The sequence below is a fragment of the Acomys russatus genome, chromosome 5, assembly GCF_903995435.1.
Source record: "Acomys russatus chromosome 5, mAcoRus1.1, whole genome shotgun sequence".
Lineage (NCBI taxonomy): Eukaryota > Metazoa > Chordata > Mammalia > Rodentia > Muridae > Acomys > Acomys russatus.
Genome location: NC_067141.1, coordinates 21,242,672 through 21,263,757, shown reverse-complemented (window position 1 = coordinate 21,263,757; position 21,086 = coordinate 21,242,672). Strand labels below are relative to the sequence as shown.

At 48.9% G+C, this 21,086-nt stretch overlaps 1 protein-coding gene across 1 annotated transcript; it reads right to left on the bottom strand.

Moving 5' to 3' along the window:
- Nucleotides 1–493: 493 nt before the first annotated feature.
- On the bottom strand, nt 494–7,286 carry Nlrp6 (NLR family pyrin domain containing 6). Its single transcript, XM_051145586.1, has 8 exons — nt 7,082–7,286; nt 6,073–6,344; nt 5,804–5,839; nt 3,922–5,656; nt 2,932–3,024; nt 1,731–1,901; nt 1,486–1,653; nt 494–927 (listed from the first exon to the last, which is right to left on the bottom strand). The coding sequence occupies exons 1-8, from the start codon at nt 7,108–7,110 to the stop codon at nt 804–806; spliced, it is 2,628 nt and encodes an 875-aa protein (XP_051001543.1). The 5' UTR covers nt 7,111–7,286; the 3' UTR covers nt 494–803.
- Between the last annotated feature and the right edge of the window lie 13,800 nt (nt 7,287–21,086).

The following is a 21,086-nucleotide window of genomic DNA, read 5'->3' as shown; positions in this document are numbered from 1 at the left end:
CCACCTGCCTCTGCCTTCCGAGTACTGGGATGAAAGGTGTGTGCCACCACGCCTGGCTCAATACCTACTTTGATAACTTGACAAACATTACAGCGAGATCAATGAAAAGGAATCCAAAAGAAAATTTATTATGTTGGAGAGATCCACTGTGTGGTCCCAGCTCCCATCACCACAGGAAAATGTCACTCATCTGGCTCCTTTCCTGCATCTCTCAGGCAGCAAGTGGATCCTTCTGGGCTAATGCCCAAAGGTTTCAGGGATGGCATCCTTCCAAAAGCCAATGCCCCAAATTCCAGATTGGAATGGTGACCTACCTTCTTCTGCCTAAGGTGAGTGGTACTCTGGGTGGGGGGTGGTGGAGGGGTTGCATCCACCCATACAACAGATATGGGCCAGATCAGAGGTGAGGGACACCATTGAGCAGTATGCTCCATTACTGAATACTCTTATTACAGATGGGGATTATCTTTATAGTTGGGGATTATCTTTATAGTTGGGGATTATCTTTAAAGGACACATAGGAGGGCCCAGAAAGGAAGGTAGCCGTGGTTGTGGGGCCGGGGGAGGACTAACCTCAGAGCATCCAGGGCAAGGCTTGTGCCAGGCCTATCCAGGAGCTACCAAGGACCTATATCTACCTGGGTCTTTTGCTTGCCCTTCTGTGGCTTCTTGGCTTGAAAGACTTCCCTGGAAGGAGAAGCTGGCATCTTCTTGCTTTTGAATGGGGAGGGCTCCTTCATAAGGACTTTGGCTTCAGCATCCTCCACCCGGTTCCGGCCTCCAGGGCCTCAGAAGACACTGCCTCATCCTTTCAGAGGCTGAGGATGTGCGCCTAGTTCTGAATGTATGATGGCCAGATCTGGCTTTAATGTCGTCACAGTTCGAAGCTCCCTCAGGGACACCTCACTCAACTCCACGGAGGTCAGACTGCAGCCACAAGCACAAGACAGAAGGGACAAAGGGTCAGTCAGCTGGGGGAAGAACCCAGGGCTTGAGATAAGAGTGGAGTGGTTGGCGCTGTCTGCCTAGGCTCTAACAAGGACCAAGTACCAGAAGGCAGTTGGCTGGAATCTGTTAAAAGATGAGCATCACCAGGCATGGAGGTGCACACCTTTAATCCCAGCACTAGGGAGGCAGAGGCAAGCGGATCTCTGTGAGTTCGAGACCAGCCTGGTCTACAAAGTGAGTTCAGGACAGCCGAGGCTAACACAGAGAAACCCTGTCTTGAAAAACAAACAAACAAACAAACAAAAGATGAACGTCTTTGAGGGACTATAGAGGAAGGTTAGGCACATTGGTCCAGACTGTCTCTACAGCCTGTGGATATTTGTTTGAGACCCAGAACTTTGGATAGGACTAGCAGAAGGCGCCAGATCTGTGTGTGAGCTTGATCTCTTGTGAGGTTCAGAGAGGACTCACAGGCACCTACTCCAACCTAGGCTTGATACGCCATGTCCTCAGTACCATGCCTCCCCTTGACTTTACCTGAGAGTCTTTAGGCAGCATGTAGGATGCCTCAAGGCTGAGCACAGGCTCTCCACCATGGGGCCAGGCAGCTGACAGCCACTGAGGTCCAGGGTGGTCAGGACCCGGCTCTGCTGGAGCACAAAGACCAAGTACCGGATTGCTTCTTGGAGGTTAGGCAGCTGCACCCTGTCAAGAGAGCTGACATCAGGGGTTGCTGGAGGTGGGGGATTCCCTACCCCGATCCCTCCAAAACCAGGCCTCACCTGAGTGTCTGCACGTGGCACCTGGGCCATGCCAGGCCTTCGCTCAGTAAACGCAGGCCTGCCTCAGTAAGCCGGCTCTGGAGGAGGCCCAGCTCCCTCAGGGCAGGAGCTACCTTCAGGGCCTCAGAGAGGTCTCGACAAACTGCATCAGGGAGTTTGCAGTGTGACAAGCTGCGGTCAAGAAGCACGTAGATTTGTCTGTAAACTTGGCCAGTTCTATACCTTCAGCTGAACAAAATACACATTTCCTGGTAGCTTGATGTTCACTCAAGAAATCTACAGCTTTTTATGCTCATGCCTCGAGTTCTGATGGGCATGAGCATCAGCCTGCTGTCCCTGCATTTTTGGTTTTGTTTTTCTATTACAAATCATGAAGTGAGCACCTCTATGCAGTTGGTTTTCTTTTTAAGATTTATTTATTTATTATTATGAAGACTGTGCGTTGCCTGCATGTACATCTGCAGACCAGAAGAGGGTATCACATCACATTATAGATGGCTGTGAGCCACCATGGGGGAATGTCAGGAATTGAACTCAGGACCTTTGAAAGAGCAGTCAGTGCCCTTAACCTCTAAGCCATCTCTCCAGCCCTGTACTTGGTTTTCTGGTAGAATTCCTGGGCCACGTGTGATTATCTTTTTTGGCTCCTTTGGTTTGATTTTCAGGTTGCTAGTTTCCCACCTCATCCTCTGTTGATGGATGACTGACTACCTGCTCCACCACGGCCTACCACCATCATCCTTCCTCTCTGCTCACTGGTGATGGCTAACAGCATAGAAAATCTGGCATAGCTTAAGAACTCTACCTGGGGAGCCTCGGTAAATCTCATACAGATCCTCTGAGTTAGGATCAGCTGGATAGCTTACAGGGAGGAAACCAAACCATGGGCAGGAGGCACCAGCTCCTGGCCTCTCTGAACACTTCCCTGCAGAACGATGGCTCAGGAAGTCCCCAACAGCACCTGGGAGCTTCCTTCAAAAGGAATAAATACACCCTTGCTTTTCCTGTCTCCATCCATAGGCTGTGCTGCACTCCGTTTCCCACAGGGTCTAGCACCAGTCTTTCCCTGCTAGCACCTAATAGCTGTGGAAGCCAGTATGGCTCTCAGCCTATATCCTTGGCCTTCCCTAGAAGGCAAATGCTGTCCCTGTCCAAGCCACCCAGCTTTGAACCCCTTCCATGCGGGAGCATGATGACTCACATCAGAACACTCAGACCACATTGTTGGGCAGTCATGGCCTCACAGAGTGGATGCAGCAGGGACACTGGGGGTTGTTTCGTGGTGGTCCGAGAACTGCAGAGAGAGAAAGAACAAGGTTGATGTCCAAAGTGCTCTTTCCAGACCTTTCTAGAAAGGCCTCAATCCTTCCTACCTAAGGTCCTGAGGCTCCAGAGCTGTCTCTGCCACTTATCCCACATTCCTTGCATCCCCTGCCTCTACAAATTTGAACAAGACCCAAAAGTGGGCCCACGGGTTCCTGGGACCAGGTCCTGTCATTATCCTGGTGAATACTCTCAACATTTGGCGTGCCTTGGGACAAGTATCGAGTGGAGCTGACTTCACAGAAAGTAAATGGCCCTGAGCCGGGTGTGGTGACTTTAATCCCAGCACTCGGGAGGCAGAGGCAGAGGCAGAGGCAGAGGCAGAGGCAGAGGCAGAGGCAGAGGCAGAGGCAGAGGCAAGCAAATCGCTGTGAGTTCGAGGCCAGCCTGGTCTACAAAGCAAGTCCAGGACAGCCAAGGCTAATACAGAGAGACCCTGTCTGGAAAACCAAAAACAAAAAACAAAAACAAAAGTAAATGGCCCTGTTTGTGTAGGAAGCTAGGATCCAGTCGAGGATGGGCAGGGAAGAGGATCTAGTGTGGTCAGTGGGGTCCCATGAGGCCAGTAGTTGGACCCAAGTGGAGCCAGGGTAGGCTTTGAAGACAGACAGCAAATAGTGTTGGGGTGGAGGGAGCCCCCAGAGGACACGCAGGTGTATGTAGGAGGGGAGCTAGGCTGCTTCATGGAGCTATGCTGGCTGTGCTGGGAGGGTTGCTCTGATCTGGATAACCGAAAGTGGCTGTGGTGTGGACCCCTGGTGAGGATGAGAGACAACTGCCTTGCACAGGGCGGGTAAAGCAGCCCTGAGGTCCTCTCTGTCCTCTCTGGGGACGAGCTTCATAGCCCAGCCCTGACTGCTAGACTCACCCCTTCAGCCTTTTCACCAGGCTCTTCTTTTTTTTCTCCTTCGCCTCCACCAGCCCACAGCTCACCAGTCTCAGAGCTTGGCCAGCTGGGCAGCACTGCATGCAGTAGCTCAGAACCTCAAGGTCCATGCGGGTGAACCGAACTCGCTCCAGTACCACCTCTGGAAGGTTGCTAAGAGCCTGGCGCACAAAAGCATCCTCTTGTGTCTCATACAGGCAGTACAACAGTTCCAGTCCAAAGTTGAGATCCTCCTCCTCCTCCTCCTCCTCTTCCTCCTCCGGTTCCTCAGTGTCCCCCAGCTCGGCATTCCTTCCTGCCCCTGCTGGTGGCACCCTGCGGTGGCTCTGTCCTTGTACCCATTGCAGGGTGTCTTGTTTCAAACGCTCTGGCACCACACAGCCAAAATAGCGCTCGATGTCACGAATCCTCTCTGCACTCAGTAGTCCAAAGAGGAATCGGGTAGTGAGTGCAAGATAACCGCGCAGCTCTGTGTCGGAGTTCAGGAGCATTTGCACACCTCCTGCGGGGGCCCCTGGAGCTCCCTTAGCCTCCAATAGGTAAGACAGCGCGGCCAAGAACTCCTGAAAGCTCTGGTCAATGAACTGGTAGGTGACCACCTTTTCTAGCACGCCCTGCAGTTCCTTCTTGCTGAGAAACATTGTCTGAACTTGGGAGGCCTGAAGCTTCAACCTCTCCAGGTCATTTTCTGAAAACTGCGCTTGATGCTTCAGGATGCCCTCCCGGGCTAGGCAGCACAGCATGCGCAGCTCTCCCTGAACCCGGGGTCCATTGGCTCCTGCAGACTTCAGCATGCTGGCGATGAAGAGCAGGTACACCGATGTGGTGGTCTTGGAGGTACGCGACAGATCCTGGCCCAGCTCCAGCTGCTGCTGCAGCACTGTGCACACGATCCAGCACACGAAGGGCACGAAGCACAGCGCAAACAGCGTCTCGTTCTCTTTCACGAAGCGATAAGCGCGCTCTGCCTTTCTCTCGTCCCGGAAGAACTTGAAGAAATACTTTTTCTTGTCTTTGTCCGAGAAACCGCGCACTTCCGCGCACTGTGGCGAGCACAGTCTGCCCTGCAGTCTCCCGGGGGCGACAGTGCGTGTAGTCACCAGCAAACGAGCCAAGGGTAGCAGCTCCTGGCTCAGCAGCCCGCTCAGCACTCTCAAGCCACTTGCAACCTCGAAAGGATCTGTGCAGGGAGTGGTCTCCGAGCCTATTAAAGTAGGCAGCTCGTCTGCACCGTCCAGGATAAAAAGTAGGCGCTGGGGCTGCGCCAGTATCTGCCGCACCGGTGCCGTGCGGTCTGGACACTGGTCCAGGATCAGGTCCGCCAAGCTGCGCGTGCCTGGCCGTTCCAGTAGCTCGCCGCAAGGCAAGAAGAAGGCGAAGTCTACCTGGCCGTGATATAGCTTGCCTGCTGCCCAGTCGTAGAGGATTTTCTTGGCCGCCATGGTTTTGCCGATGCCGGCCGGGCCCTGAAGCACCACGGTCAGAGGCCGCGGGCCCTCGTCATCGCCCCGGAAAAGCCGATTAAAGGTGTCCGTGTCTGAGCGCCTAGCGCGCTCGGGCTCCTCCGATGCCCCCAGCAGCTCATCCTCCACCGCGCCGCTCCCGGGCGCGATGAGCAGCTTGGTGAAGCGCTTGGTGATCTTCACCGAGCGGCTGTTCCTCTCCTTCACCTTAGCATGCTGTCGTAGCACGTGCTCGCGGTATTTCTTCTTGTACTCTGTAAGGAACAAAAGCGTAGAAGGCTTGCCGCCACCCTGAGACCAATGCCCTGCTTGTCTACATCTGGACTCCCTTTCTTATAATCGTGCCACGGCTCCCTCCTCCAGCCATCTCACATCAAAGGATCCCCAAACCCCGAACTTACCCGACACGGGGAGAAGCGCTGAGCTGGGGCCGAGCCCTGGAAGGCAAATCCGACATGAGGCTGGCTCAGTGAGCGTGAGAGACGGGATGGGGCAAGGCATTTCCCGGGGAGCTTCTGGAACTAGCCCCCCTGTGCGTGAAACATTGGGCTGGTTTCCAGGAAGTGGAGGGGCGGTGGTGAAGCGGATGGAGTAAATCTTTTCAAGGAGAGCCTGGGAGGATCAAGGGCGAGTTACCCTCTTCCACCCCGTCTTACCCGACCCAGCTTACTCTGCAGCTGCTGCGCCTTGAGTCGCATCGCCACATCTCGAGCATCTGCCTTCTTCAGGATCTTTCGGGTCACGTCCACGGCTGGCTCTGGCCCATAGAACTGGGTCAGTTTGTCGACGAGGTCCACTGGGTCTGAGTGTTCCAGTCGCCCCCAAGGGATGCTGCGGCCATCCAAGGGTGCATCCCGCAGCTTGTGGCGAAAGCGCTTTAGCTGCTCCTGGCTCAAGTCCTCGAGTGCGGCCAGAAGCAGGTCCCGCACCAATGCCTCTGAGCTGGGGATGGGCAGGGTTATCACTGATGCGACCAGCATGAGGCCTATCCCCCAAAGCATCCCAGGTCACACCATGCGTTCTCCACTTGGAGCTCTGGGACAATACATTGTAAAGAGCCACTGGAGTGGTTTCACCTCAAATTACTGCTTGTGGTGAAGTGGAGCACTCCAGGGCTAGTAGCCTTCTTGCATATTCCCTTTCATTCACCTGGCCACACCAGATAATGCCAGTTAGGGTCCCTACATGGGTCTGTGCTCTCCCTTGTCACACTCTTTGAGAGGGCTCTAGCATGGCTTGCCTCAGAGCGGAAGAGCAGGCAGGCCAGGCCCTGGCAGGGTTCCTGAATTCTCTGCTCTACGCTCATACATAGCACTTGTTGGTGAGTCCTTTCTGGACCATCTGTATCCGGGTCTGAGTCTGAGTCTTTTGTGGGAACAGACTTATAAATGGCCTGGTTTGGGGGGGTGGGCATAAAAGATGGGCTTGGGGGCTGGGCATGGTGGTGCACACCTTTAATCCCAGCACTCAGGAGGCAAAGGCAGGTGCATCACTGTGAGTTCAAGGCCAGCCTGGTCTACAAAGTGAGTCCAGGACAGCAAAGGCTACACAGAGACACCCTGTCTCAAAACAAAACAAGACAAAACAAAACAAGAAGACGGGTTTGGGATCCCAACACCAGACAGGCTCTAGAGGCAAGCCCTTTTAACTTGAAAGTTTTCCCTCAAAACTGCACTCACCTGGAGCAGGAGGCCCCAGCCACGTCCATGGAGTCTTATCCTAGGACCTGATGCTCAGACACAGAGGGTGGGAGCAAAGGTGATCCTTCCTGGGCTAAACTGGTCTTGTGCTGGGAGTTGGTGCATTTCTCAGCCCTGTCCATTCTAGCTCAGCTAGAGTCTTGCTGGCAGTCATGAGGCCCCCCACACTTAAGAACAGTTCCAGTTTGTTATACTGGTTAAGTGTTGTACTAGGTGACCTTTGGTTTTCTTCTATTTTATTCCATCAATACTCCTCCTACTGGGTGTGGCGTCCCGTGCATCTGTGAGAAGGTGATTTCGAGTAAGTGGCTGGCTCACACCCAGGTCTTCAGAAATTAGGGTCTTAGGTGTCTTAAAATTTGCAAATAGAGTGTGAAAGTGGGTGGGGGTGAGGGGGACGGGTAAGGGCAAAGCTGTGGGTGGAAAGAAGGCTCTCACCAGCATGAGAGGGGAGCCAGGCACAGAGCTCTGTAGCCAATTAATCCTCCCATACTCAACTAAAGGTCATGGGTTGGATGGTTCTGACCTTAGGGCGTGCAAGTGACTACCGGGATACAAAGTTCCACTTTGTGGGATGGATGTGTGTGTAGTCATGTGTGCATACCACCACATGGCAACGTTAACCCTGCATTTGAGCAAAGAAATTTGTAGTGGACTAAACAACCGCCCTTGAAGACACAGTTCGCACAAGCATGACTGTGTCACTTTTTAATGCCTGCCTTTTTCTATAAGTTCCTGAAAGCACATGTGCTTTGTCTCCCTGTCATTATTACAGCAGATAGAAAATGCAGAGCCAGGGCCAGTGAGACAGCTAATCCCGTACAGGTGCTTGCCTGACAACCCGAATTCCATGCCTGGAACCTATGCAAAGTTGGAAGGAGAGAGCCACAAAGTTGTCCTCTGACCTCTGCACTCTGACCTCCGCACCCAAGCTGTGGAATGCATGCACCCCCCCCCCCACACACACAATAAATGTTCAAAGTGGGTGGGGAGGCTGCAGAGATAGATTATAGTTAAGAGTATTGTGTTGCTCATGAAGAGGACTTAAGTCTGGTTTCCGGTTAGGGTTCGGGTTATCTGCTGAAGAAAGGCAGTATGGAAAAACAAAGAGTGTTTTGTTTTATTTTTGTTGTTGTTTTGTTTGTTTGTTTGTTTTCAAGACAGAGTCTCTCTGTGTTAGGCTTGGCTGTCCTAGACTTGCTTTGTAGACAAAGAGTGTTTTTATTCTAGCGTGCTAGGGTCTGCTCTCTCCTCTGGAGGGCAACCCTGAAATGAGCATGCAGGCTCAGTTTATAGACAGTTGGAGGGATCTGTGAGACAGAATTGAGTCAGAGTGCAGGAGGGGATTCAGGACTGGCTGTTTGTTTGATTATTGGGGACTTTTGAGTCACTGAAGTTTTGGCTCTTACTCAGGAGTTGGCCTTTAATTTGATTGGATGGGGCCAGCTGTGTTCTTTACTAAGGCCATGAAGTAATAAAAACATGCTATCTAGTCAGTTTGTTCTATAAGCTGATTAGCTGCCCATGAGCTATCCATAACGTATTTTTTCCAGGAATTGTTAGAAACTTGGCCTAGTTAGGCAGAGTGAAAACATGAAGCTTGTCATGGAGTTGGTCTAGTCGAGCAACTGGGGTCTTTGGGGGGCTTGGGGCCTCTGGGGTCAGGTTCTTCACCAGAACTCACACTAAGTAGCCAATTACCATCTATTGCCCCAGTTTCAGGTCATCCAACTCCCTCGTCTGGCCTCTGCAGGTACCCACCATACACATGTGTGTCCACCATACACATGTCTAAATACAAAAGAAGGGAAGAAATACAAAGCCAAGCTGGTCTCGAATAAACTGTTAGACTTCTGTGTGACGTTGTACAAGTTGTTTAAGCTCCTGCGTGTCCATTTCTTGTTCTGTGAAGTGAAACACTCGCAGAGGGTTGGAGAGACAATTCAGCAGTTAAAACCCTGTCTATCCTTCCAGGGGACCCAGGTTCAATTCCCATCACCCACATGGCAGTGCAAAACCATCTGTAAGTCCAGTTCTGGGAGATCTGAGGACTGGTGTAAACTTGAGGTCCAGAGTTTTAATCCCCAGAACCCATTAAAAAAGGGGGAGGGGGGAGGGGGCAGGTGGGATGGAGAGATGGCTCAGAGGTTAAGAGCACTGACTGCTCTTCCAGAGGTCCTGAGTTCAATTCCCAGCAACCACATGGTGGCTCACAACCATCTCTAATGTGATTTGATGCCCTCTTCTGGCCTGCAGGTGTACATGCAGGCAGAATACTGTATAAATAATAATAATAAAGAAATCTTTTTTAAAAAGGCATCATAGCCCACAAGATATGAAGTGTAAGGATGACATTGCCTGGGTGGCTACCCCCACACTGTGTGTGTTTTCTGGTCTACCAAGAATGCTCGCTTTCTAAACCTCGATTCTCCCTAACCTTCACCAGCCCTCAGCACTGTCCTTCAGATGGTCTCTCCTGTCGTTAGAGACTGAGGCTGCAGTGCCAGAGACTGAAGATCAGTACTGCTTGCTTCGGCTCTCAGGCATCTGTCACAGGGTGTCTGGGACCTGGGACCCCAAGGCTGTGCCTGGATTTGCAGTGCCCTCTGTGCTGTGTCCCATGCACACTCAGGATTGCTGTTAATGGCTGTGGAAAGACTGTGATCCAGGTCCAGGGGACCCGACACCTTCTCCTGACTGCTTTGAGTCACAGACATACATATACATATACATACATATATATATATGCGAACACACAAAATAATAACAATTTTAAAAGGAAACTAGAAGAATAAAGACAAATTAAATTCCAAGTAATCAGGAAAAAAAGAAAATAATAAAAATTAGAACAGAAATCGACGAAACTGACAGTAAGAAATTAATAAAAATCAAGCTGGTTCTTTGGAAAGAATAGGTATTATAAAAACCCTAGCCTGGTGCACACCTTTAAGCTCAGCACTTGGGAGGCAGAGGCAGGCAGATCTCTGAGTTCAAGGCCAGCCTGGTCTACAAAGAGAGTCCAGGACAGCCAGGGTTCTGTGTAACAAAGAAATCTTGTCTCAAAAAACAAAAACAAAACAACATAAAACAACAACACCCTAGCCAAACAAAGGAAGAAAAAAAGGAGATAAAATACAAATTACTAGAATTAGAACTGGTGAGAGTTATCACAATCAATTCCACGAATTAAAGAATATTCAGGAAATGCTCTGAGCAACCCTCTGTCTATACATTTGACAAAATACACCAGATTTTGTTGTTTTGTTTTGAGGCAGGGTCTCACTATGAGCTCTGGTTGGCATGGAACTTGCTATGTAGACCAGGCTGGCATTGAACGCTAGAGACCCACCTGCCTCTGCCTCCTAAGTGCAGGAATTAAAGACGTGTGCCACCACCAAATCTGGTTTTTTGAGACAGGGTTTCACCATGTAGCCCTGGCTGTCCTGGACGCTCTTTGTAGACCAGGTTGGCCTCAAACTCACAGAGATCCGCCTGCCTCTGCCTCCCAAGTGCTGGGATTAAAGGTGTGCACCTACCAATTTCTTGAAAAATAAAATCTTCCAGAACTGATACAAGGAATCAACAAGTGAGCAGCCCTGAGTAGTGGTTTGAATGAAGTGTCCTCCATATTTTCAGGCTTTGATTACTTGCTCTCCAGTTGGTGATCCTATTTGGCAGGATTAGGAGGTGTGGCCTTGAAGGAGGAAGTATGTCACTGGGGGGTTAGCTTTGCGAACTTTTTTTTTTTTAAAGATTATTTATTTTCTTTATTGTATGTAAATGCTTTATCTGCAGAAGAGGGCATCATATATTATAGATGGTTGTGAATGACCATGTGCTTGCTGGGAATTGAACTCAGAACCTCTGGAAGAGCAGGCAGTGCTCTTAACCACTGAGCCATCTCTCTAGCCCTTGTGAGCTATTTTGAGTTGGGTCTTTCTGCTTGGTGTTTGCAGTTTAAAATGTGAGCTCTCACTTTCCAGATCTAACTGCCATGTCTGTTCCCTACTGTCCCCAATATGATGGACCCTAACCCTTTGGAACCATAAGCCCAAAACAAACTCTTTCTTCTATAAATTGCCTTGGTCATGGCACAACGATGGAAAAGTTACTAATATACCCTCTATCAATTGATAAATTAATTAGGTCAATACTTTGTAACTTTCCTAACACAACCATGAGATCTGATTGTTTTACTGATGAATTCTGAGAATTTTTAAAAAAAACTTGTTTGTTTGTTTGTTTTTCCCAAGACAAGGTTTCTGTGTGTAGCCTTGGCTGTCCTGGACTCCCTTTGTAGACCAGGCTGGCCTCAAACTCATAGCAATCTGCCTGCCTCTGCCTCCGAGTGCTTGGATTAAAGGCATATGCCACACTCCTCAGTGAATTCTGAGAAATTTTTAAAGAAGTGAATAAATTATTATCTAAAGCTGGGTGTAGTGGCGCATACCTGTAAACCCAGCACTCAGGAGGCAGAGGCAGGTGGATCGCTATGAGTTTGAGGCTAGCCTGGTCTACAAAGCAAGCCTAGGATAGCCAAGATTAAACAGAGAAACCCTGTCTCAAAAGACCAAAAAAAGAAAAAAAAAAAAAAAAAAGAATTCTCTAAACATTATAGAGGAAACACTTCCTAAATCTCCTGATGAAGCAAGTAATGCTTCAATATGAAAACCTAACAAAGATTACTATTTCTTATGAACATGATGCAACGGTCTTCTAGCCTTCCATTGAATATTAACAAGTTGGACCAACCTTGTGTAAAATAAAGTATATATCACAATCAAGTGGATTCTCTCCCTAGCAACAAAGCCTCGTTTGACATTCAGATACCCATGAGTACAGTGCATGACCTTACACGATCATGTCAACTGGGGCAGGAAAGAACTTAAGGCTGGATGTGTAATCCCAGGTCTCAGGAAGCTGACGCTTGAAAAATGAAAGTTTGAGGCCAGCCTGGGCTACATAGCAAGACTTGGTCCAAAACAAAAGGTATTTGTGAAAACTTAAAGACTGTTCTTAAGAAACAAATCCTTAGTACAGGGCTAGGCCTGATGGGGTGCACGTCTTTAATCCTAGCATTTGGGAGGCAGGGAACAGGTGGACCTCTGTGAGTTTGAGGCCAACTTGGTCTTCAGAGTGAGTTAGGTCAGCCAGGGCTACATAATGAGACCCTTTCTCCTTTTGAAATGGAACTTCCTTACGCCGGGCATGGTGGCGCATGCCTTTAATCCCAGCACTCAAGAGGCAGAGGCAGAAGGATCGCTGTGAGTTCGAGGCCAGCCTGGTCTACAAAGTGAGTCCAGGACAGCCAAGGCTACACAGAGAGACCCTGTCTCAAAAAACTAAAAAAAAAAAAAAAAAAAAAAAAAAAAAGAAAAGAAAAAGAAAAAGAAAAAAAGAAGAAGAAGAAGAAGAAGAAGAAGGAGAAGTGGAACTTCCTCAATTTGGTGAAGGACATCTTCAAGACACCTACAGCTAACACCACACTGAATAGTGACAAACCAGTTGTTTTTACTATAAAGCTGATACTAAGGGGAAGCTTGTCTCTCACACTATCAAATAGAGGGTACCCAGACCGGGAGGAAAGACACACTGTATTTGTTTGTATACAACACATGTGTACAGAAGATGCTAGGCAACAAACACATTTCTAGAACTAGTAAATTATTATAGAACACAAAGATCATCTGCAAGCTCTTTGATTTCCTGTGTATCAGCAACAAAGCATCAGAATTTAAAAACACAGCACACATGAGTGGAGAGATGGCTTAGCACTCAAGAGCAATACTGAATTTGGTAGCTGGCGCTGACGTGGGAAGCTCACAATTACCTACACTCCAGATCCAGAGGGTCCAGCACCCTCTTTCAGACTCCATGGGCGCCTGCACTTATGCACATAGCACCCTCCATCCACACGTATGCATAATTACAAATAAAATAGCTTTTTTTTCTGAGACAGGGTTTCTCTGTGTAGCCTTGGCTGTCCTAGACTCACTTTGTAGACCAGGCTGGCCTCGAACTCACAGAGGTCTGCCTGCCTCTGCCTCCCAAGTGCTGGGATTAAAGGAGTGTGCCACCACACCTGGCACATGAAATTTTTTCCCAAATAAAATAGCTTTAGAAACCTTTTTCATTAATTTTTTTTCACTTACATTGTCACAAAAAGGTGAAATACTTAGATATAAATCTTTCAAATTATATAAAGTCCTATATGAGATAAGCTCTAGATTGTATGAAAGAAATTAAAGAATTAAATAATGTTCATGAAAACAATTTTTTTCTCAAGACAAGGTCTCTCTGTGTAGCCCTGGCTGTTCTGGACTCGCTCTGTAGACCAGGCTGGCCTTGAACTCACAGTGATCCACCTGCCTCTGCCTCCCGAGTGCTGGGATTAAAGGCATGTGCCACCATGCCCAGTTTTTCTTCTGTTTTTTAAGAGATAGGGGTTCTCTGTGTGTAGCTCTGGCTGTCCTGGAACTTGCTCTGTAGATCAGGCTGGCCTTGAACTCGCAAAGATGTACCTGCCTCTTCCTCCTGAGTGTGTATCATCACTGTCCAGCAGGAAACAAAAGCTTTCTTTCTTTCTTTCTTTCTTTTTTTTCCAAGACAAGGTTTCTCTGTTACATAGCCCTGGCTGTCCTGGACTTTCTTTGTAGACCAGGCTGGCCTTGATCTCAGAGAACTCCACCTGCCTCTGCCTCCCTGGGTGCTAGGATTACAGGCATGCACCTGGCTTAAATGAAAATCTTAATATCATTAAGATGTTCTTCCTACAGGTAGGCAGATCTCTGTGAGCTCGAGGCTAGCCTGGTCTACAAATCGAGTCCAGGATAGTGATGGCTTTGTTACACAGAGAAAACCCTGTCTCCAAAACCCAAAACTCAGAACACAACCCACCCCGTCTTCCTCCCCAAAAAAAAGAAAAAGAAAAAGATGTTCTTCCTAATTTGACTTAAGAGTCAATGCAACAAAACTGAAAATTTCAGGAAGGTATTGTGTAGATATCAAAAATTCAGTTCTAAAATTTCCATGAAAAGCAAAAGATTCAAAGGACCATCTCTGCTTCCTGGTTTGTTGAGGTGTGAACCGGCAGGTGTCACACACTCCCACTGTCACCACTGAGGTGTGAACAAGCAGCTGCACATTCCCACTGTCACCTCTGAGGTGTGAACAAGCAGCTGTCACACACTCCCACTGTCACTGCTGAGGTGTGAACAAGCAGGTGTCACACACTCCCACTGTCACCGCTGAGGTGTGAACAAGCAGGTGTCACACACCCCCACTGTCACCGCTGAGGTGTGAACAAACAGCTGTCACACACTCTCACCGTCACCGCTGAGGTGTGAACAGGCAGCTGTCACACACTCCCACTGTCACAGCTGAGGTGTGACCAGGCAGGTGTCACACACTCCCACTGTCACAGCTGAGGTGTGAACAGGCAGGTGTCACCCACTCCCACTCAACATTGACTCTGGCTTCTTAAATAGGGCACCCATCCCACCCTCTTTGCTCAACGTTACAGTGTAAGGTGAAGGTGGAGTAGTTACAGGCAGGCTTGGAGAAGGAGGCCATGATGAGGACTGCTGGCTGTGGTGAGTGTCTGTGTGGCAGGAGGGCCTCACCTCAGTGTGGTCTTAGCTTCTTTGGAAGGACAAAGCACCTTGGCAACAGCTGAGGAAAGCTCTAGAGATTTTTTTTTTTTCGAAACAGCATTTCTCTGTGTAGCCTTGGCTGTCCTGGACTCATTTTGTAGACCAGGCTGGCCTTGAACTCACAGCAACCCACCTGCTTCTGCCTCTCGAGTGCTGGGATTAAAGGCAAGCGCCACCACACCCGGCTCCCAGTCTGCAATTTCATGAGGGTTTCTGCTCCACAGCTGAAGTCCAGTGATCACAGCAATCCTGGGAGGACTCATCTCCATGCAGCGGACCTGAAGATCTGGCAGCTGGACTGTCAGCTCAGCTCTGGTGACAGCTCTGTCGCCTGACTCTAACCCAAACAATAGGGCCTAAGCAGTATAAGATCAGGTACTATCTGTCTCTGCCTGGGGCGGCTCCCTTTTCTGGGTGACCACGCCTCAAGCCAGTGGGAAAAAGAAAAGTGAGGGGCATGGCACACCCTTCCCTGTAGGACACAACCGAAATTCACACAGGTTGCTTCTGCTTGCTTCAGGCCGGAACCACTCTTGGCCTACCAGATATGTGCCAGCCTGAATGTCACAAGACCAGTGGCATCACAAACCTTTCTGTCAAAATGTCACAATTCTGTCTTCTCACTCTTGAACATATTCAATGACCCTATGGCTCCACTCTGGGGGAGTCACCATGGGTTCTGGCCTGAGCGGCACTGGAGATGCACTCCTTGGTTCAATGGAGAGTGTGCCGATGCAAGTTCAACAGGAAGCCAAGACCCCAGAGGTCTCCAGTGAGACCTACACAATCTGAACAGTTTCATGGCTAAAGGCTATAGCCTCCTTTAGAAACCTTGGTCCAGCCTTTCTGCCTCAGGGCACAATGGCACCTCTTATCCAAGCATCGTTCAAGGCCATAGAGTGTCCCCCAAGAGAAACCTTGTCCTCTGAGTTCACTTTCATGCTCCTTCAGACCATTTCCTCTGTCTTCTCTCCCACCCAATACTAATTTACTTGGTCATAGAGCAGTTTTGTTTAGTTTCTTGTATATGTCTTCAAAGGAATAGATTGATAACTGTGAGACTAGATAGAGACCTGGTCTTCAAACTCTTCAGAGATCCACAGAATATGGCATTTAATGATGAGGGCTTTCCTGACAGAGAGACATCACTCCTGGCTGCATCTCTGAATACATCATTGAAGATGAGGGCATTAAGAGATGAGGGTGACAGAATGGTCACTGGACTGCTGATGACAGGCTGACTGTCCGCTATGATCAACAGTGATGCTGGAAAGTTGACTGTCCAGCTTTGCAGAGACCAGGTGGACCACACCATCGGAATTCCTGCTTCACAAAGCAGTTTGTTGGATGTTTTGGGCCAATAAGGCTGAAGACTGATTGCCCCAACGATGGAGAGAATCCAGTGACTGTCCAAACGGTCATCTCTCTCTGTTGTATCCACACTTGGAAGTTGCCCACCAGCACTTCCTTTACATTAGATGGAATTTCCTTCTTTTGTCTCTGATGGAACTGAAGACTAGATAGCCCCGGTGTTACTAGAAGCTTTAGTTTAAGAAGTAAAAACACATTTATAGATTGATAATTACAATTTCTAATGAAGAGACTTTTGAAACCTTTAGACAATAGAAAAGGACTCTCTTTGATAGGGCAGTGAAGTACTTTCTCAGGGTTATCAAACACAAAAGGACTGGGTTATGTATTTTATACCTGATGCTTCTGTATATATGTACATTTGTGTATATAGTTCTTAATTTTTCAAAAAAGAAAAGAGGGATGTGTGGAAGTGTAGGCATTGTAGGCATTATCCCAGGTGAAGGCAGTCTAGGCGTATCTTGCCTTGGGCTCCGCTGCCTGGAAACACCACTGACACCCCACTGAGATGGACCTTGCTAAAGACTAGGAGGAACCATCCTGGGTCCAGAATTCTGAAAATGGACCAGAGACTCCAGGCAGGCGATTGTGTTTCTAATTGAAATCGATGAGAGAAGGGATTCGGGAGCAAGACCGGCCATTGTGCCCTAGAGAGAGACGCAAGCGCAGAGGAGAGGAGAAGGCTGCAGGTTCGGAGCACGAGCTCACATGGATCAGGGAAAGGACGAGCACACAAGTCGGACCAGTGCTCAGGCCAGAGACACCTAGGGACCCGTCCCGTGGAACAGATACCGGAAGGTTCACTCTTGTTTCCCTTTAACCTTTTTTCCCTCTTGTATAGGATAGTTGGGTTGTATAATAAAGTTTAAGTGTTAAGAAACAGAGCCAACAGTCAGGTACTGTGGATTTACTTCTAAGAGTTTCCTGGAGTCCTCAGAGCCACAGAAACAGGAAGTGAGATTGGGTGCCAGAGGCTGGGAGGATTGGGGGGGGTGGGTTGAGTCGATGCTTAATGAGGCCAGAGTTCAGCATTGGAAGATAGCAAGTTCTGGAAGTGGACAGTGGCAAGGTGTGCACAACACTGGGAATGTGCTTTCCTGACACTGAGATGTGCACTTAGATGTGAGCAAGATGGAAAAGGGGGTGTTTTTAATTTTATTTTCAAATGTATTCTTATATTTATTTGTTTTTGTTTTGTTTTTCGAGACAGGGTTTCTCTGTGTAGCCTTGACTATCCTGGACTCGCTTTGTAGACCAGGCTGGCCTCAAACTCACACAGCGATCCGCCTGCTTCTGCTTCCCAAGTGCTGGGATTAAAGGCTTGCGCCACCACCGCCCGGCCATATTTTTATATTTATTTTGCGAGAGTTTTCGTGTCCATGTGAGTGCTGTGTGTATAGGTGTGCATCTCAGTGTGCACGCAGAGGTCAGAGGCTAACTTGCAGTGGTCAGTTCTCTCCGTTTACCTTGTAAGTTCTGGGGTTTGAATCCGGGTAATCAGGTTGGCTGAAAAGGCCTTTACTCGCCGAGCCATCTTGCTGATTCAGAAACTTTTTATTTATTTATTTTTATTTTATTAGTTATAAAAAAAATTATGGGCTGGAGAGATGGCTCAGTGGTTAAGGGCACAGGCTGCTCTTCCAGGGGACCAGAGTTCAATTCCCAGCACCTACGTGGCAGCTCACAGCTGTCTGTAATTCCGGTTCCAGGAGATCTGATGCCCTTACACAGACATGCATGCAGGCAAAACACCAGTGCACATAAAATAATAAATATCATTAGGAATATGTAAAGAGCAATGGGTTTCATTACAGGATTTTCATAGACGCTGTTGCTGCTGTTGCTGTTGCTGTTGCTGTTGTTGTTGTTGTTGTTGTTGTGGTTGTTGATATTCTTCCCTGACTTCACTCTCCCACAGCTCTCATTTCTGCTGGTCCCCTCCTCCTTCCACTCACCACGTGGCCTGTGCACCATGTGTCTTCTGCTGCTTCATCTTTATTCCCCTTTCATGGTCCCCTTTCCAGTAGCTTGACCTATGCCCTATAGTCCCTCGTCATAGACAGACAGACAGACAGACAGACAGACAGACACACAGACAGACACAGGTTAGAATCAGGATCCACATAAAAGAAAACATGCAGCATTTGCTTTCTAAATCTGGGATATTTCAGGTAATAATTTCCAGTTCTACCTATTTTCCTGAAAGTAGCATGATTTTTTTTTTCTCTTTTTAAGACTGGGTAAAGCTTGTGCTGTGTCCATTTACTATAATCAGACGTGGCTCCTTGGTGGATTGCAAGCTTAGCAAGCTTGCGACCCTGGATCCTGTCCCGAGCACCACAGTGAAGATATAATACAAAGAAAGCCATTGCACGCACGCACAGTCTGGTTAATTTTTAGCTCAAATGGTGTCCCCAGGGCCCCTGTTGCATGTCTGGAAGAAGGCTGAAACCGAGGCCTTGGGTACAATAACTGTACTGTCCCACTGGGAGAACGGGGCCATAAAGTTGACCCTTGTTACCCCGCAGAGTGCAGGAACAAGTCCACAGCTGCCTCTGTCGTAGTGTAGGCTGGCAAGAACCCTGGACCTTCCTCAAGGCTGAGTTAATCACCACTGCCAGCAAAACACCCTCCATCACCTGGCTCTTCCTGTGGGTGGGGTCATGGGAAGATTCTTGCTTTTAAGGGAGCCAAACTTGAAGCTTTGAGGACAGGCGTCCCTTTATTGCCTTAGCAGGTGAACAGGAGACAGATTCCTTTAAAGTGCCCTGGGTCTGTCTCTTCTGTGACTTAGGACAAAGGGTGGGAGCAATGGGGCAGAATGCCCCCAGGGTGCCCAGAGCCTTTCCCTGAGTTGAGCAGCACCCACCCCACTCCAACCCCTCCCGGTGTACCCCAGTGTTTATAGCAGGGATTTGGATCTCCTAGCTGCTAAGATTATGGGGACCCTTACTACTACACTGAGAGACCACTCTTAGGGCCAAATTTCAGCGTTTCCTGCTTTACAGAGCTGGCGGCTCAGGGCCTCTGCAGTGCCCTCCACCCCTTGGGGCTTTGTGGGCACAGCAGTCCCCAGCACATCTCAGGAGGGTACTTTGACTACAGTGAGAGGCAGCAGGTGTCCAGCCTTGCACACCTGTCCTGTGCGTGCCCCCACCTTAAAGTTCTGACTCCTGTATCTCCCCGTGTTCACCAAGGTAACTCTGTTCCTTTCTCTGCCCGCAGCTACCTCAAGCCCGGTGGCCTCTGGCCCCCAAACCCATGTAAGCCTTCCAGTGCTGCTGAGTGGGCAACTGGATCTGACTTGGGGCTCTGCTGCTCATTGGCTGCTCTGTGGCTTGTGACATTCTCCTGACCTGCCTGGGCTAGTAGGTTCTTTTCTTAGATCCTGAGTTTGAAGGAAGTGCTCTTGACGCGGCCAAGGCCTGTTCCCAAGTGAAAGTGTCACTCACCCTGCACCATATGAGTCAGCTCAGCATAGACCAGTATCTACAGGCACACAGGAAAATCTCAGCAGCTAACAGTGCTTGTCACACCGGCTTGACAACCTGAGCTGGATCCCCAGAAGTCACATAAATGTGGAAGGAGAGAATCAACTCCATGTTTTTCTCTGACTCCCACACATGTGCATGGTATGCATATTCCTGTACACATATATAAAATGTTTTGTTTGTTTGTTTTTGGGTTTTATTTTTTCCGAGACAGGTTTTCTCTGTGTAGCCTTGAATGTCCTGGACTTGCTTTGTAGACCAGGCTGGCCTTGAACTCACAGCAATCCACCTGCCTCTGCCTCCTGAGTGCTGGGACTAAAGGCGTGTGCCATCACTGCTCAGCATAAAATGTTGTTTTAAAGAAAGTAAAACCTAGCTGGGCAGTGGTGGCACATGAATCTCAGCACTTGGGAGGCAGAGGCAGAGGCAGAGGCAGAGGCAGAGGCAGAGGCAGAGGCAGGCGGATCGCTGTGAGTTCGAGGCCAGCCTGTCTACAAAGCGAGTCCAGGACAGCCAAGGCTACACAGAGAAACTCTGTCTTGAAAAACAAATGAATGAACAAAAAGAAGAAGAAGAAGAAGAAGAAGAAGAAGAAGAAGAAGAAGAAGAAGAAGAAGAAGAAGAAAGAAAAAGGAAAGTAAAACCGAAATCCTTTGATATTTACCGATGAAAACCCAGGAGCAGGCCAGGCATAGTGGTGCATGCCTTTAATCCCAGCACTCGGGAGGCAGAGGCAGGTGGATCACTGTGAGTTTGAGGCCAGCGTGGTCTACAAAGCGACTCCAGGACAGCCAAGGCTACACAAAGAAACCCCCTCTCAAAAAAAAAAAAAAAGAAAAAGAAAAGAAAAGAAAAGAAAACCCAGGAGCAAGATGCTGGGGTGAAAACTTGCTAACTCAGAGAGGCAGAGAAAGCACCCAGCTGACCTCCTTACTCAGCTCACTTCCCAGAAGGAAAAGACCAGAGGCTAAAAGTCAAAAGCCCAAGGCCAAAAGCTTGCTAGCTCAGCAGACAGCTCAGGAGGGAGAAAGCCAAAAGCCCCAGAGTCAAAGAGCTCAGGAGCTGGGCGCCATATGGAAAAGGAGCTTTTATTTGCCTGCCTCAGCTGTTGCCTTGGAGGCTTACTGCCTGTCTGCTGACCTAGGTTGAGTCCTGGAAGCTTTGAGCCTCCACACAATCTCACCTAGGGCTAGAATGTTTTCAGCCTCTAAGACTCGCTGCTTAATAAGCTCACTCCATCTTGTTCTTACTGAGCTGTGGGCTGGCTGGATCAGCTCAGCTGTTCTGGCTCAAACTCCTCGACTTAACTCGATCTGGCTTTTCTCTCAGCTTCAGATTGCTCTGCTTGGCCTCAAACTAACTCCAGCAATCTTTTCTAATCTTCTGGCTCCTTCTCGTTCTCTGGCTCGTTCTGTCTTCACAAGCTAGGGTCTGGCTTGTTCTCTCTTCAACCTCTCTATGAAATTATTC

Coding starts and splice junctions, on each gene's coding strand:
- Nlrp6 (XM_051145586.1), bottom strand. CDS start 7,110: ATGGACGTGGCTGGGGCCTCCTGCTCCAG. Junction 5,657..5,803: donor AGCGCTTCTCCCCGTGTCGG/GTAAGTTCGGGG, acceptor TGTTCCTTACAG/AGTACAAGAAGAAATACCGC. Junction 1,902..2,931: donor TGTGGTCTGAGTGTTCTGAT/GTGAGTCATCAT, acceptor TCTTGACCGCAG/CTTGTCACACTGCAAACTCC.